Source organism: Haematobia irritans, chromosome 5 (assembly GCF_050003625.1).
Source record: "Haematobia irritans isolate KBUSLIRL chromosome 5, ASM5000362v1, whole genome shotgun sequence".
In the NCBI taxonomy this organism is placed as follows: domain Eukaryota; kingdom Metazoa; phylum Arthropoda; class Insecta; order Diptera; family Muscidae; genus Haematobia; species Haematobia irritans.
This window is the reverse complement of record NC_134401.1, coordinates 80685314-80700947: the sequence shown is the minus strand read 5'-3', so window position 1 is coordinate 80700947 and position 15634 is coordinate 80685314. Positions and strand designations below refer to the sequence as shown.

General features: G+C 29.7%; 1 protein-coding gene and 1 long non-coding RNA gene across 2 annotated transcripts in view; one reads left to right on the top strand and one right to left on the bottom strand.

The window, feature by feature from the left end:
- Positions 1–8133: 8133 nt before the first annotated feature.
- LOC142237442 (uncharacterized) overlaps positions 8134–15634 on the top strand; it is a 38890-nt gene continuing 31389 nt past the window's right edge. The window contains exons 1-2 of the long non-coding RNA XR_012722489.1: positions 8134–8330; positions 8389–8720. This is a non-coding gene — a long non-coding RNA (uncharacterized LOC142237442). The remainder of the gene's footprint in view (positions 8331–8388; positions 8721–15634) is intronic.
- Tsp42Ea (Tetraspanin 42Ea) overlaps positions 14375–15634 on the bottom strand; it is a 36260-nt gene continuing 35000 nt past the window's right edge. Inside the window, exon 6 of the mRNA XM_075308753.1 lies at positions 14375–14936. Within this exon, the coding sequence (XP_075164868.1) occupies positions 14865–14936 (72 nt within the window). The 3' untranslated portion in view covers positions 14375–14864. The remainder of the gene's footprint in view (positions 14937–15634) is intronic.

Sequence of the window (15634 nt, the reverse complement as noted above, 5' to 3'; positions counted from 1 at the left end):
CGTGATATCCCAACAAAAAATTTGGAAATTCTTTCTAAGTCATTTTAAAGTACATCCAAAAACGCTCTTTTACAGATGGACTTAATTTTCACTTTACAAGAAGTTCTTTTGAGGTGATATATACAACTTAATTATTTTAGGCAGTTTTTTCAATAAATTCAAGTTATAAGAATTTTACTATGCATAAAACACAGCAAGGACAATAATACCGATCTATTTCTCGGTAGACTTAGCATTTGTTAAGGTATTGCCCAGTATTATTCAAAAACTCTTTACGTAAAGATAAAAGTCGATAAGGTTAAGAAAAGATTAATTTTTGTATGTTTTCCCTATTTTTTTAAATGAAATCCAAATTACTGAATAGCATCATATCTGAAAAACTACACCAGAGAAGGAATATGATCACCTCAAACATGCCATTTTTTAACAGCGAACATGTAACATGTTTGTCGCAAAAATTTTATTTTCTCGAAAATTATGAAACTGATTTCTGCCACCATGTACATGTTTACCGAGAAGAGAAAATTTTGGCGATAAAAATGTTCCATGTTCCCCGTCCTAAAATAACATTTTTCTCTTGAAACAATTTTTGGTATGATCATATTCCTTCTGTGCGTGTAATGTACAATCAATGTAGCGGATGCTTAAAAAGATGACTTTCGCCCTATGACATGCCCACGTAAAATGCATTGCTTCTGAGCCAATTTTCATTGCTCCTTTGGCTACGCTTTTTGCCGGGATAGTCGTACTCCGAAGAAATATTGACTATATAATTATGTTATTATGACCGACAATTAGGACACAATATTAAGAACAAATTTCTTTAAAAGAAACCCATTTTATTCCAAATTGTTATACCTACTGCGAGAAAATGATGGCTTAACAATATTGGTGTAGCTAGGGTTAAGCATCCCTCAGAAAAATTTTAGCCCTCTAGAATATTTGTCAGTATAATTTTTTTAGTCGTCATACCTTAGAATTCGTAAATGACCATCATGTATATAACCCTATATATGCGAAGGGCTTTATTCATTTAATTTATGCCACACCCTCAAAAATAACCGCCTCTGTAACATATACTCCCAAACACATTCTGTTTCAAGCATATATATTTTCAGGACTCGTCCAAACAAAACATTGTTTGTATTGTCCAAACATATTATGTTTCACCTTAGGCATATATATTTTTAGGGCAGCAATCCATATATTTACTTGCAGCAAAATGACATAAACATACTTGTGTTGGATTACAAATAAAAAATATTTATTTATAATAATCATGTTGGACTTTAAGTTTCACTGTGTTGTGTTGATGTCTTTCGTCGTCTTTCTCATTCTCTTTCTAAACACCTATATGTTTATAGGCAATTTCTAAATTAATATATATTTGCGTCCACACATATTATATTTAAAAAAGCTTATGTCCCAAGCATAATATATTCTAACATTTTAAATATATATGTCGTAAACATGTTATGCTAGTTTGTAAACATTATATGCTTGCACTTAAATATAATCTGCTAAAGATTTGTGTTCCAAACATATAATTTTTACACCGAAACAGTATTTTTCGTCCATTTCTCAGGTTTATTTACTGTTGGGTTTGTCATGGACGGGATAAATTTACACTTTAGGACACATTCCCAAAGACATAATACACGCAGAGAAAGAACATGATCACCCCAAACCTGTTTCAAGAGCAAAATGTTATTTTTGGACGGTGAACATTGAACAAGTTTGGCGCAAAAATGTTGTTTTCATTTTCCATTTGTACTTTTCACAAAAAGTTTTCCAATTACAATGTTAATTCAATTTTATAAAATATTCAATACAAAATTTGATTGAATTTTTAACTAAAATAATCAATTCAAAAATTCAATCCCAAAAAATTATTGTATCTATTAACATAATATTAATAACAACTAATATAATTATCTTTTTCCCGCAGATTTTTTTCTTTTTTATGAAATTATGGGGTTTTCTAGCGGCCCCTATCTATTACTCATATTACTAGTATACTGATATTTTTGTAGTGTTGGTTAAAAAAAGTGTATTTTCGTTTCCATTTTTTATTATTAAATTATAGAAACATTCAAGATAGTAATTTTTTTTTGCATAGGATTATATGACTCACTATACTATGTTGACAATAGATTAATTGAAAATGTTATCTGAAAACAATGCGTTATAATAAAAAGACATCCATTATATTTGCTCTTTGTTTTTATATTTTACTTTTTATTCGCAACCCATAGTCCACATCGTTTATAACACGCACTTCTGTTGTCAGGTCTCATGTCTTTAATAGGACACCTTTGAGGTTTGTAAAAATTTAATATAGTAGGGTGAATGCAAATGTGGTATACCCATTTGTTTTTCGATAGCCAAATTTTTTGGTTTTCTCCGACGAGGCTAAGATTTTACCACATTCATTTTACTTTTTTACTTTTTATTAGCCATCCACGCAACTATGAGCGAAAAATAAGAAACCCATAATTTCGGATATATTTGCGAATTTTTTAAAAAATACATTAAGCACGAATTCAAAAATGTGGAGGTAATGTGATACACCATAATGCAGATTGCATACACTGAAAAAAAGCATGCCCGGTTCCAAAGATTTTGTCTTTAACTACTTTAAAAATTTTGGTATTGATTCCGAGCCAAAGAAGCGGAGAATCCAAGTAAGGATACTTTTAAGACACAATTCTCTTTAAATTTGGGTTTTGTGTACTTGCTTCTAGGAAGCAAATTTTAATTTTTCTCTTTTTCAGTTTTTTTTCTTCATATGCTATTAAAGTCCTTTAAAAACGAGTTAACGACAATTTTATTTTCCAAATTCAGACTCGACTTCCAGTAGAAATTATGCTATGTTTCAAGTAAAAAGATGTCTTTAAAATAAAGTGTTGAAAAACATGTCCTATATTTGAACGATTTTTTGCTTTGTAGTCAAGATGCAAAAAGACAACAAATATTAAGACAATTTCATTAAATTTAAAGAATTTTTCTGAATTATTAAAGTCAAGTTGGCTTTAGCCCAAACATTTTTTCTTTCATGTTATGATAACCATTTTTAAGTCAAATCACTTAATTATAAGGACAATGAAAAGTTTATCGACTTTTGGACAAGGAAAAAGTAGGCATTTGCGAGTAGTAATCAATTCCTAATAATCAATTAAATATTTTTTGTTTGTTCCTTTTTTATATACATATATCAAATTGTTTTTATAACACATCTACATATTGTAGTTCCCAACGCTGTTTAACCTAAGATATATACTTAGTATTAAGGTGTAACTATATGTCAAGTTTATGCAGTCCTACACCCTCACAAAAAATCGCTTCTGTAACATATAGTCCCAAACATATTTTGCTTCAAGCATATACATTTTTGGGTATTGCCCAAACATTTATATGTTTGATCCCTACCAATATATAATAAGTTTGAAAGCATATTGGTCTAAACAATATATGTTTGGGTAGTCTAAGTTCCAAACATTTTGTATTTTTGCATCCAAATTCAATAATGTTGTCTTCCAAAAAACAATATGTTATTATGTGACCATATAATATGTTTGGAAGCATTTTGCACCCAAAAATATTATATGCTTAAAAAAAATTCTCCCAAACAATATTGTGCTCAAAATTTTATTTATTTATTTATATATTTAAAATCATAATGAATTATGAAAATAAACAGGTAATATAGGTGCTAACAACATAGGTTTTCGACCTGAATGCTCAAAATTTTGTTTCTGCCCAATTGTATATTCCCCCACATCTTTCTCACTTCCACGAGACTTTTTAGTTCTTAGCACCTTTTTCTGTAATACAAACATTGTAGAAGAAATTATTCAATTGTATGATTTTTTTTATTTTAATTTTACCTTTTGCCGGACGGGGATTCGAACAGCGGACCACACAGTTTGTAAGGATCAAAGAAGTAGCTGATCAATTGCCCAAGGAAAAATAAAATGTTAATTTTGTAATAACAAGCAACAACCACCAACTTAATTCAATATCGCTCCCTGTTAAATAGCGCTCCAAGCTACTAAACACATATATGTTTATAGGCTATTTCTAAATTAATATATGTTTGCATCCAAGCATATTATATTTACAAACATTTTATGTCCCAAACATAATATGTTCTAACATATTAACATATATGTCCCAAACATGTTATGCTAGTTTATGAACATTATATGCTTGCACTCAAAAATATTGTGTTTAAAAATTTGTGTTCCAAACATATAATGTTTATAGCCAAACATATGAAAAACAGTCTTTTTCAACCGTGTAGTTAGTTTTTATTAAATATAAAACAAAAATTAGAAATTAAATATAAAATAACTCAAATATATAAGTTCGAGGATTAAAAATTTTTAACATTAAAATATATATTATTTAAAATATTAAAATTTTAGTTGCAAATAATTAAACTTATTGGTTAATAACCTGCGTTAGTAGGCATTTGAGAGTAGTAATCAATTCCTAAATTTTTATATTTATATATCAAATTGTTTTTGTAACGTAGTCTACATATAGTAGTAAGATATATACTTACAGCCGTATTCATAAAAAGTTAATTGACCTTTATAAACGATTGATAAACTATTTCGTGAAAAATATCATTCATAAACGATTAATAGCTTACCAAACCTTTAACAAGTCTTTGGTAAATTGTAAAAATTTATTGTAGGATGACCCTTCTTTAACTCTTTGATAAAATTGCAAAATGCTTTTTTTGGGCAATACCTATTAATTTATCGCTGTTTTATGCTATTTTGTATATCATTATATGTCAATGCGTATAAAATGGGCGATCTTTTCTTATAAAACCCCTATTCTGATGCCATTTTTTCAAAATACTAATCCAAATAAGAGAACTGCAGAAATAGACCTACAAAATTCATACCTACCAATTTTATGTAAATTTAACGTCATCTTAAACTTACTTTGGTTACTTTAATGAAAAATGCGTGGAAAATTAGCTCGAGAAATTAAATAGATGAATTTCATTAGATTAGTGATGTGTTTTTAATAAAAATAGACTTTATATTCGAATACAATCCGGTTCGATTAATACTAATATCGATACTAACATATTGACTAATTATAAAATGATTGTATATTGTAATTAATGTATTCTGTATAAATTAAATTAGGCTGGAACATTATGTTTCGCCACAAAATCATTAAAATTTTGAGACTTTATTTTTATTAAGATCAACCGGTTATAATTCGATCTTCATCACTACGATGAAAATGACAAGATGTAACGACATGTGTTGCCACCTGATCACTAAAAACGCATGATAACTATAATAGTGTTATTAATGATTAATGAATATCTATTTTTATATAAGGCTTATAGAATAAAAAGAGCGTGATAGGTTAGGTTAAGTTATGTGGCAGCCCGATGTATCAGGCTCACTTAGACTATTCAGTCCATTGTGATACCACAGTGGTGAACTTCTCTCTTATCACTGAGTGCTGCCCGATTCCATGTTAAGCTCAATGACAAGGGACCTCCTTTTTATAGCCGAGTCCGAACGGCGTTCCACATTCCAATGAAACCACTTAGAGAAGCTTTGAAACCCTCAGAAATGTCACCAGCATTACTGAGGTGAGATAATCCACCGCTGAAAAACTTTTTGGTGTTCGGTCGTAGCAGGAATCGAACCCACGACCTTGTGTATGCAAGGCGGGCATGCTAACCATTGCACCACGGTGGCTCCCAGAGCGTGATAGCTATCACTGGTTTAGAGTGCACGTTAATGATTTTTTATGAATAAGGCCGTTAGTAAAGGGTGATTTGTTAAGAGCTTGATAACTTTTTTTTTAAAAAAAACGCATAAAATTTGCAAAATCTCATCGGTTCTTTATTTGAAACGTTAGATTTGTCCATGACATTTACTTTTTGAAGATAATTTCGTTTAAATGTTGACCGCGGCTGCGTCTTAGGTGGTCCATTCGGAAAGTCCAATTTTGGGCAACTTTTTCGAGCATTTCGGCCGGAATAGCCCGAATTTCTTCGGAAATGTTGTCTTCCAAAGCTGGAATAGTTGCTGGCTTATTTCTGTAGACTTTAGACTTGACGTAGCCCCACAAAAAATAGTCTAAAGGCGTCAAATCGCATGATCTTGGTGGCCAACTTACCGGTCCATTTCTTGAGATGAATTGTTCTCCGAAGTTTTCCCTCAAAATGGCCATAGAATCGCGAGCTGTGTGGCATGTAGCGCCATCTTGTTGAAACCACATGTCAACCAAGTTCAGTTCTTCCATTTTTGGCAACAAAAAATTTGTTAGCATCGAACGATAGCGATCGCCATTCACCGTAACGTTGCGTCCAACAGCATCTTTGAAAAAATACGGTCCAATGATTCCACCAGCGTACAAACCACACCAAACAGTGCATTTTTCGGGATGCATGGGCAGTTCTTGAACGGCTTCTGGTTGCTCTTCACTCCAAATGCGGCAATTTTGCTTATTTACGTAGCCATTCAACCAGAAATGAGCCTCATCGCTGAACAAAATTTGTCGATAAAAAAGCGGATTTTCTGCCAACTTTTCTAGGGCCCATTCACTGAAAATTCGACGTTGTGGCTCGTTAGTAAGTCTATTCATGATGAAATGTCAAAGCATACTGAGCATCTTTCTCTTTGACACCATGTCTGAAATCCCACGTGATCTGTCAAATACTAATGCATGAAAATCCTAACCTCAAAAGAATCACCCTTTATTAAGGTGTAATTACATGTCAAGTTTTTGCAGTCCTTGATTGTAGTCCTAATTATTTTTATAATTTTTTTTTAAGTAAATTTAATGTAATTCTTTATTTTGAGTATCCCTGTAACCGTATATGGCCATTTCGGCTTGGTTGTAAAATGAGTTAAATAAATAAAAAACACTTTATATTAGAGAAATGCGTCTTCTACTTCACACAAAACGAAACGATTAAGGACCACAAAAAAACATTCGAGCACAGGTAAATGTGATTTCAACTGGCACAAAGAAAGAGTTGCAAAAACCAAACTGACCTTTGATTGCTTCATTCTCTGACAGCCACAATCTATTCAGCTTGATTTAGTTATTCGTACACTCAAAAAATGTTTACTTGGATCCAAAGATTTTGACCTTCCCTTAAGTATTTTGATATTGATTCCGAGCCAAAGATGCGGCTTCTTTAAAATAAAGAAATTTTTTAGACACCTATCTGGCTTTAAATCTAGGACAACAAAATTAAAATTAGGATACAAATCTCATTTATCAAATTTTCATTCTCTTTTCGCGCTTTGTTAATAACGGTACTCACGTACAAACAAATGTCAGTTTAAAAATCCAAATTATAACGGATACTTCAAACTAACAAATGTTTTCTTGATTCCAAAAAAAAAAAAAACTTTAAACCAAAGGCGCTAAATCCTCATAATAAGTCTTAGCCAATATTTGAAGCGTTTTTATCTTAAATCTAAAGATTCAATATTTCAGTTAATTTAAGAATGATCTCTTTAAATCAAAAATGTGTTTCTTTACTTTAAGGAAAATTTTCCTTAGATTAAAGACATGCAACTTTAACGAAGGAATGCAAATTTACAAAAATAGTGTCCTAAATTCAACGAAAAAAATTTTTGAATCAAAGATTATAAACTATATTTTAATTAAAATTTCATTATGTTTAAGAAATTTGTTCTTAGTATTTTGTAAATTTCGCATCCTACAATTTAAGTTGTGTAATCTTTAATATTACGTAAATATTTTTTTTTTTTGTATGTTGTTAGATAGAGAAAAAAGCTACTATACCACATTACCAGCCTATATCATATTTGCTGCACTTACCCTACTGAAAATTTATAGAATATCTGTAAAACTAGTCAAAGCCGGCCCACTTCCTGCGTAATCATGTTTTTTTAATTGAAAGACTATTTGCTAAAAAATATAGCATTTTTAAGGAAAATTTTAGGTTAACTAAGCCAACCATATCCCTCACAGAATATTTCGCAGGTGTGAGCTTCACTCACACAGTCATTCCATTTTATACAAAAAGAAAATCTAAATTAGTAGTTTTGAACGAATTGTCAAAAATATTATATGGAAAAAATAATTAATTAGTAGGAGGTTTGAGTTAACTATCAAATATATTATACAAAAAGAATTAGATTCAAAAACAAAATTTGTAAAGGCAAGAAAATATGTTTTTTTAATAAACAAAAGAGAGAAAACAAAAGAGGAAACCTTTCAATATACAAATCATTGTCCACGCCAATAATAAGTGATAAGTTTCACGTTTTTGTGGGTTTTCAATTAGAATATGGCGCTTGTGGGAGGTAATGTATTTAAGCCAGAATTTTCATTATCATTTACATAAGAGAATTTAAATTTCAGGAAAAAGGGATAGATCTCTTCTTCCTCCCAAAGAAAGATTATTATATATATTTCAATAATTATTGGAAAATTAGAAGAAAATTATTCATGAATGGTTTCAATGGATATGAAAAGAACCTCTATCAATAGTTACTAGATTTAAACTCAATCATAACAAAACTGAAAACAAAATTAAGACAAAAACGAAATAAAGTAAAGACGCACAAGAATTTAAAACCATTAATCAATAATATCAATGTACACGCAAGAGAGTGAACCTTTTTATAACAAAATTTTCACCCAGAATTTAGCAGTGGCAGCAGGCCTGGTGCCGTCGAAATTCCTTTTGGTTGGTGAGTTATAAACTTTAATAAATCATTCACTCTTAAGAAACTTTAAAACCCTTTTACCACTTTCACATTCATAGTTTTTTTTTTTTTTGTAAATTATTACTCGCAATATTTTTTATCATTTTCACATTATTTCGTAACAACTTCAATTCACTTAGAATTAAATTTTTTGCATCAAGTTCCAGTGATGACTATCATTATTGTAATTAAATGTAACTGATACTTCGAATATAAAGATGTTCTAATTTATTTATTTACAATTCCATGAAAACTTAGATTGAAGTTAGCGCAAAAACCAATGGGGTTATTAAAATGTTCTCAGATAACTTAGGCTGGGTGGGTAAAGAACGACAGGGGAAATAACAACTTACCTCGTTTTTTCTAAATAAAACAAATTCTTTTATTTAATTTTTTTTATCTCCTTAGTTTCTTTCCTTTTCTATTTCTGTTTCATTCAGTGTTTTCTAAAATCAGTATTTAGGGTTATTGCTACCTAATTTTGTTTCAGGTAATGCGCCCTAATCCTTCTCTCGGAATCACGGACTCACCCTGAGCACGGCAGGTATTAAAGGTAGCAAATAGGTTTCGATAGTCGGAACGCCAGTCGGGTGGTTACACAGGATGAGATGATAAGATAATCCTTCTGAAAAAATTCCAAAGGATTTGAAGTTAGTTTCGAATTTCACATTAATATGGATACCAATTTATTGATGGAATTGATCACAGCTTTTTATAGGTTAAGGTGAGTTCTATGTTCAAAACATACAACAAATTAATGAAGACAGTTGTATTTTAATCAAGTCTAATTATGGAAGGAAAAGATTCAAGGCATTGATGGCGAAACATTTTATATTTCTAAATTAATTGATTCAAAAAGTAAAACTGTTTTGTAAGTGCTATAGTATATGGTATCTACATGCTCACAAAAAATCGCTTCTGTAACATATACTCCCAAACATATTTTGCTTCAAGCATATATATTTTTGGGTATTGCCCAAACATTTATATGTTTGATCTCTACCAATATATAATATGTTTGAAAGCATATTGGTCTAAACAATATATGTTTGGGTAGTCTAGGTTCCAAACATTTTGTATTTTTGCATCCAAATTCAATAATGTTGTCTTCCAAAAAACATATAATATGTTTGGAAGCATTTTGCACCCAAAAATATTATATTCTTAAAAAAAATTCTCCCAAACAATATTGTGCTCAAAATTTTATTTATTTATTTATTTATATATTTACAATCATAATGAATTATGAAAATAAACAGGTAATATAGGTGCTAACAACATAGGTTTTCGACCTGAATGCTCAAAATTTTGTTTCTGCCCAATTGTATATTCCCCCACATCTTTCTCACTTCCACGAGATTTTTTTGTTCTTAGCACCTTTTTCTGTAATACAAACATTGTAGAAGAAATTATTCAATTGTATGATTTTTTTTATTTTAATTTTACCTTTTGCCGGACGGGAATTCGAACAGCGGACCACACAGTTTGTAAGGATCAAAGAAGTAGCTGATCAATTGCCCAAGGAAAAATAAAATGTTAATTTTGTAATAACAAGCAACAACCACCAACTTAATTCAATATCGCTCCCTGTTAAATAGCGCTCCAAGCTACTAAACACATATATGTTTATAGGCTATTTCTAAATTAATATATGTTTGCATCCAAGCATATTATATTTACAAACATTTTATGTCCCAAACATAATATGTTCTAACATATTAACATATATGTCCCAAACACGTTATGCTAGTTTATGAACATTATATGCTTGCACTCAAAAATATTGTGTTTAAAAATTTGTGTTCCAAACATATAATGTTTATAGCCAAACATATGAAAAACAGTCTTTTTCATCCGTGTAACAACCATACAAAAATTGGTGCATACACCCTCAAAAAAACGCTTCTCTAACATTTGTTCCAAACATATTTTGCATGAAGCACATTGGATATTGCCGAAACATTATTATGTTTGTTTTATGTGAACATATTATATGTTTGGAAGCATTTTGAGCCCAAAAATATTATATGCTTGGAAGAATTTTCTCCCCAAGAAGATTGTGCTCATTCCCTCACATAATTTTCACTTCCACGAAATTTTTTAGTTCTTGGCACCTTTTTCTGTAATACAAATAATGTTGAAGAAATTATTCAATTTTATATTTTTGTTTAAATTGTACCTTTCGTCTGGACGGAGAATTGAACCGGAACCATTCAATTTGTAAGCCAACACACTACCACTGGGCTACGTAGCTGTTATTGTCACCAATAGACAATTATCGTTATAAGTTATATTTATATAGCATAGTTTGCAGCGCCCACGAGCCGATGCAAACAAAACATTATTCAACAGAAGCATTTATTTGTTGGCCACGTGGAGCAGTGGTTAGCATGTCCGCCTTGCATGCAAAGGGTCCCGGGTTCAATCCCTGGACTGAGCTTTTGGATAAAATATCATTTTTTTAATTGCAAAAATAACAATTTTGTAACAAAAAATGGTTTTGGCATAAAAGTTTGAAATTTTCGAAGAAATTCAAAAACTCTACCAAAAGAAGAACGTGAAGTCGAGTATAAACATACATAATTTTACAAGATACACATACATTTATTTAGGCGTGAACTATTTTTCACTACATTTAACAGCATTTTAAATGCATTTAAAATTTCTGGTATTTTGAAATACAAATAAATATGACAAGTTATTAACGAATAATTTTGTACTTAATTTCATTTTTACCTTTAGGGCCGGAATTAAGTTGGCATTATCGCTCTAAAATGGTCATGTTTTCACGTTTTCTTTTCTTTAATAATTTATTTTAAAGCAAATAAACTTGTTCAATTGGTGCTTTGTGTCGAGTGTTGCCCCTAAAATGAAAAATAATTTTAGCGGCAAAACTCGAACTTAATGCCCGCTTTTATTTTTGAAAGTGTTGACGTACACTCATCTTGGGCGACTTATTAATAAAGAGGAACTAAACTTATTTTTTTTCTGAAGATCCCTTTGTAATTTTTATATATTTTCCACTGTTATATTTTTTTAATTTCCTTTCTTGCTAAATATTTTGACTTACTCGTCGTACGTTCCGATTTCTTTTGTCGAACCAACATAATGTCAAAATGATAAACAAAACACATACTTAAATTGCTGCTCTCAACGCAAAATCACATGCTGTTTTTTTAAAGAATATTCTCCTGGTTCCGAATATCTATTATCTTTACTCCGGAAATGCAATTTAATGTTCAAATTAAATAATATTTAGACTTAGACAGTTTTCCAAAACAACATACAAGCAGTTTCAAAAAATTGCTCTCTTTTGATTCTCTCGCTGTGTTATGTTGATATCTTTTTATTCAACCCTCCCGGGTTCTTTCTCTATACTCTCTCTGTCTCTGTCGCTCCCTGAATAAAATATGACAACATATATATGTTTACTCGAAATTTGTAAATTATAAATATATGTTTACATTCACACATATTATTTTTATGAAACATTCTTGTTCGAAACATAATATATTCTAACATATTAACATATGTGTCCCAAACATTTAATGTTGCTTTAGACATTTTGATTTAGATATTTTTGCACTTAACTATATTGTGTTTAAAAATTGTGCCCGAAACACATTTTGTTTATATCGGAACATATGAAAAACATATTTTTCTAACAGTGTATCGGTTCATAATTGTATATAGCCCCCATATTTCACTTCTGGATCGCTAAATACGGACTTCCCTTTAAGTTATCTTGCCATAGGTAAGTATTACCACAGCCCAAGTAATTCGATTGTGGATGACAGTCTTTTGTAGAAGTTTCTACGCAATCCATGCTGGAGGGTACACTGAAAAAAATATTGTAGGACTCAAAATTTACGCAATGTTAAAGACAAAATTCTTTAAAACAATTACATTTTAATTGAAAGAAAGTTTATAATCCTTGCTTCAAAAATTTTTTTCATTAAATTTAGGACACAAATCTTGAAATTTTGCGTCTCCCTGCTGAAGTTGTAGATCTATGAAGTAAGGCAAATTTTCCTTAAAATAAAGAAAAACTTTTTAATTTAAAGAATTTTTAAATTTAAGATAAAAACGCTTCAAATATAGGCTAAGACTTATTTTAAGGATTTGCATCTTTGGTTTAAAGTTTTTTTAACATTAAGAAAACTGTTTTTACTTTGAAGTACCTGGCATAATTTGGATTTTGAAATTGGAATTTGTTTGTACATAAATACCTTTATTAATATATCGCAAAAAGAAAATAAAAACTCGATGAATGAGATCTGTTTCCAATTTTAATTTATTTGATCCTAGATTTAAAGCCAGGGAGGTCCTTAAAAAATGTCTTTATTTTAAAGAAGCCGCATCTTTGGCTCGGAATCAATACCAAAATCCTTAAGAAAAGGTCAAAATCTTTGGATCCGAGTAAACTTTTTTTGAGTGTACATAAGATTCGGCCTGGCCGAACATACGGCCGTATGTACATGTTAGGTTTGCGACTTCCGCAAACGTCATATATGCGTCGTAAATGTAGAAAAAGTACCAAACGTCGCAAACTCAAAATTCGATTATATCCAACACGATGAAGAGTTCGAAGAAGTTTCAATTCTCAGGAATGTTCATAAAATTTAACGGATTAAAAAAGTAGACTACACTCAAAAAAAAGTGAACGCTCTATTCCACTAAAGCCAATTTAACTTTATTTTAGTTGATTGAATTATAACTTTTTGTGTACGTCAGTTCAATGAACTAAAAAACGGAAAAAATTATACGTACGTATGTACTTCTCACAAAATATTTTATTATTTCTTTGAATTGTTTTGTTTTTTTTTATTGTTGGTGCGTTCATAAATCATATTCGTTGTTTTGATTTCAGCTTAATACCACTGCGTTGACTAAACTACAAGAGTAGCTTAATCAACAGAGGAAAAGTTTGTTTGTCAAATTTATTTGAGAAGAAGCTTCCTCTTCTCTGCAAATATCAAAAACTTATGTACTTAGTTCTCATAAAAGGACCACCCCCTACTTTTCAATTTACCATTTCCAATAAATTTCAAGTAATTCACAGAAGTTTCAAGAAAATCAGAAAACTTTTAAATTTCAAAAAATCAGAAAATCTCGAGCAGAAGTTAGAAGAAAATTTATAAAATATTTAATATGGCTTCCATTTATATTACATAAAAAGTTCTGAGAACTAAATAAATCACATGTTGACTATGATTTGAAGAAAGATTGTCACATCCTTTAAATGACCCAACCTTTATCAAAAAAGTGTATAGTTTTATTCCAAACAAATTTTCTTACAGCGAAAAGCAAACGGCATACGTTGGTTGTTTGAGTAAAATTTCGTTTAGGAATTAAAAAGATTTTTTTTGCGTGTTGGAGACACATTTCGAAATTCTAGTTCCTGCGAATTGACTGCTTCAATTCAACTAATAAAATTCGATTATTCTATTATAGATTGACTTAGTGGGAATATTCGTTAAATCTGCCAACACTTTTAAATCTAATTTTTAAATCTAACCTTATTCTGTAATCTAATCACCCCTAGATAAATTAATATTTTCACAGTGTTTTATTGACCATTCCCAAGAATGCCTACTTGCAAAAGATAATGAAATTATGGGGATTCACAAACACTGGGATATTTTAAAAGTTTTAAATTTATTACAATCATACAAACTAGTACGTAAATGTATATAGTAATTTTTTGTTAAGGGATTTGTTTGTCCTCTAATACAAATACAAAATAAAATAAAAAATATACAATACATCATCGTCTATGCTATTAATATTATTAATTTGTACGCTTCAAAATTGACATAATTTGCGATAGACACTGGTGATAAAATAAAATAAAAATATTGAAATTCGAAATATTGCAATGTAGAGATTACGTTCTTATTTAAATCAGAAAATATATAAAAAATAGAGTATACAATGATGAATATAGAAAAAGAATTGATTTCCAGAAATAAATAAATCAGGCTGTATCATGATTTTTTATTATATTATAGCTGCTATTTTCGTGGGCTTCTGATGTTAATTTCAATCAGTATTAAAAAATTCGTTTTATTTCTCTTAAGTTTACTTGGAGCTGGAATTCGTTGATTAAAATTGCTGATGAGATCCTTCTCAGTAGGCCGAACGACGCTTATAATTGCGGATATTATTAGCCAGGCAGCATGCGAAAATGAATCCAACAAACTGAGGAGAGAATGAGAAAGACGTAATTAGTATTTTTACACTATTAAAAACGTTACTTAGAAATATTTATTTCTATCTTATAGCACAGAAAACCCCACACAGAAAAAAATATCAGCAAAATATTTCAAATTAAAATTTTAAATGAATTTTCAATAATATTCAATTAAAAATTTAATTGACTCAACATTTTTTTAAATTAAAATAAAAATCAATCACAAAAATTAATAGTAATCAAAACTTTATGACCAAACTATTTCGAATTAAAAAGTTCATTAAAGTTGAAAACGTAATCAATTAAACTATTTACTGATACAATTAACTTTTTAATTAATTTGAAAATAAAACCAATTAAGATAATATTAATCATGCAACTTAACATATTAATTATACAAACAATTATTTCCAATTAAAACTTTTACTGAAAATTTTGTTCGGATATAATTAGTTTGTAAAGAAAAATATAAATAAAAATTCATAACGAAGTATAAACACTTACAGGAAAATTATTTCATCTAATGGAAAAATAATTATAAATAAATAAACAATAATATAATAAAGACTTGAAAACCTCAATTACAAATTTAATTGAATTTTTCGACGAAAATCATTTAAATTTTTAATTGAACCAATTAAAAAAATTATTGAAAATGCCGGAAGAAATCAATTAACTTTTTAATCATTTAAATCATTTATAATTA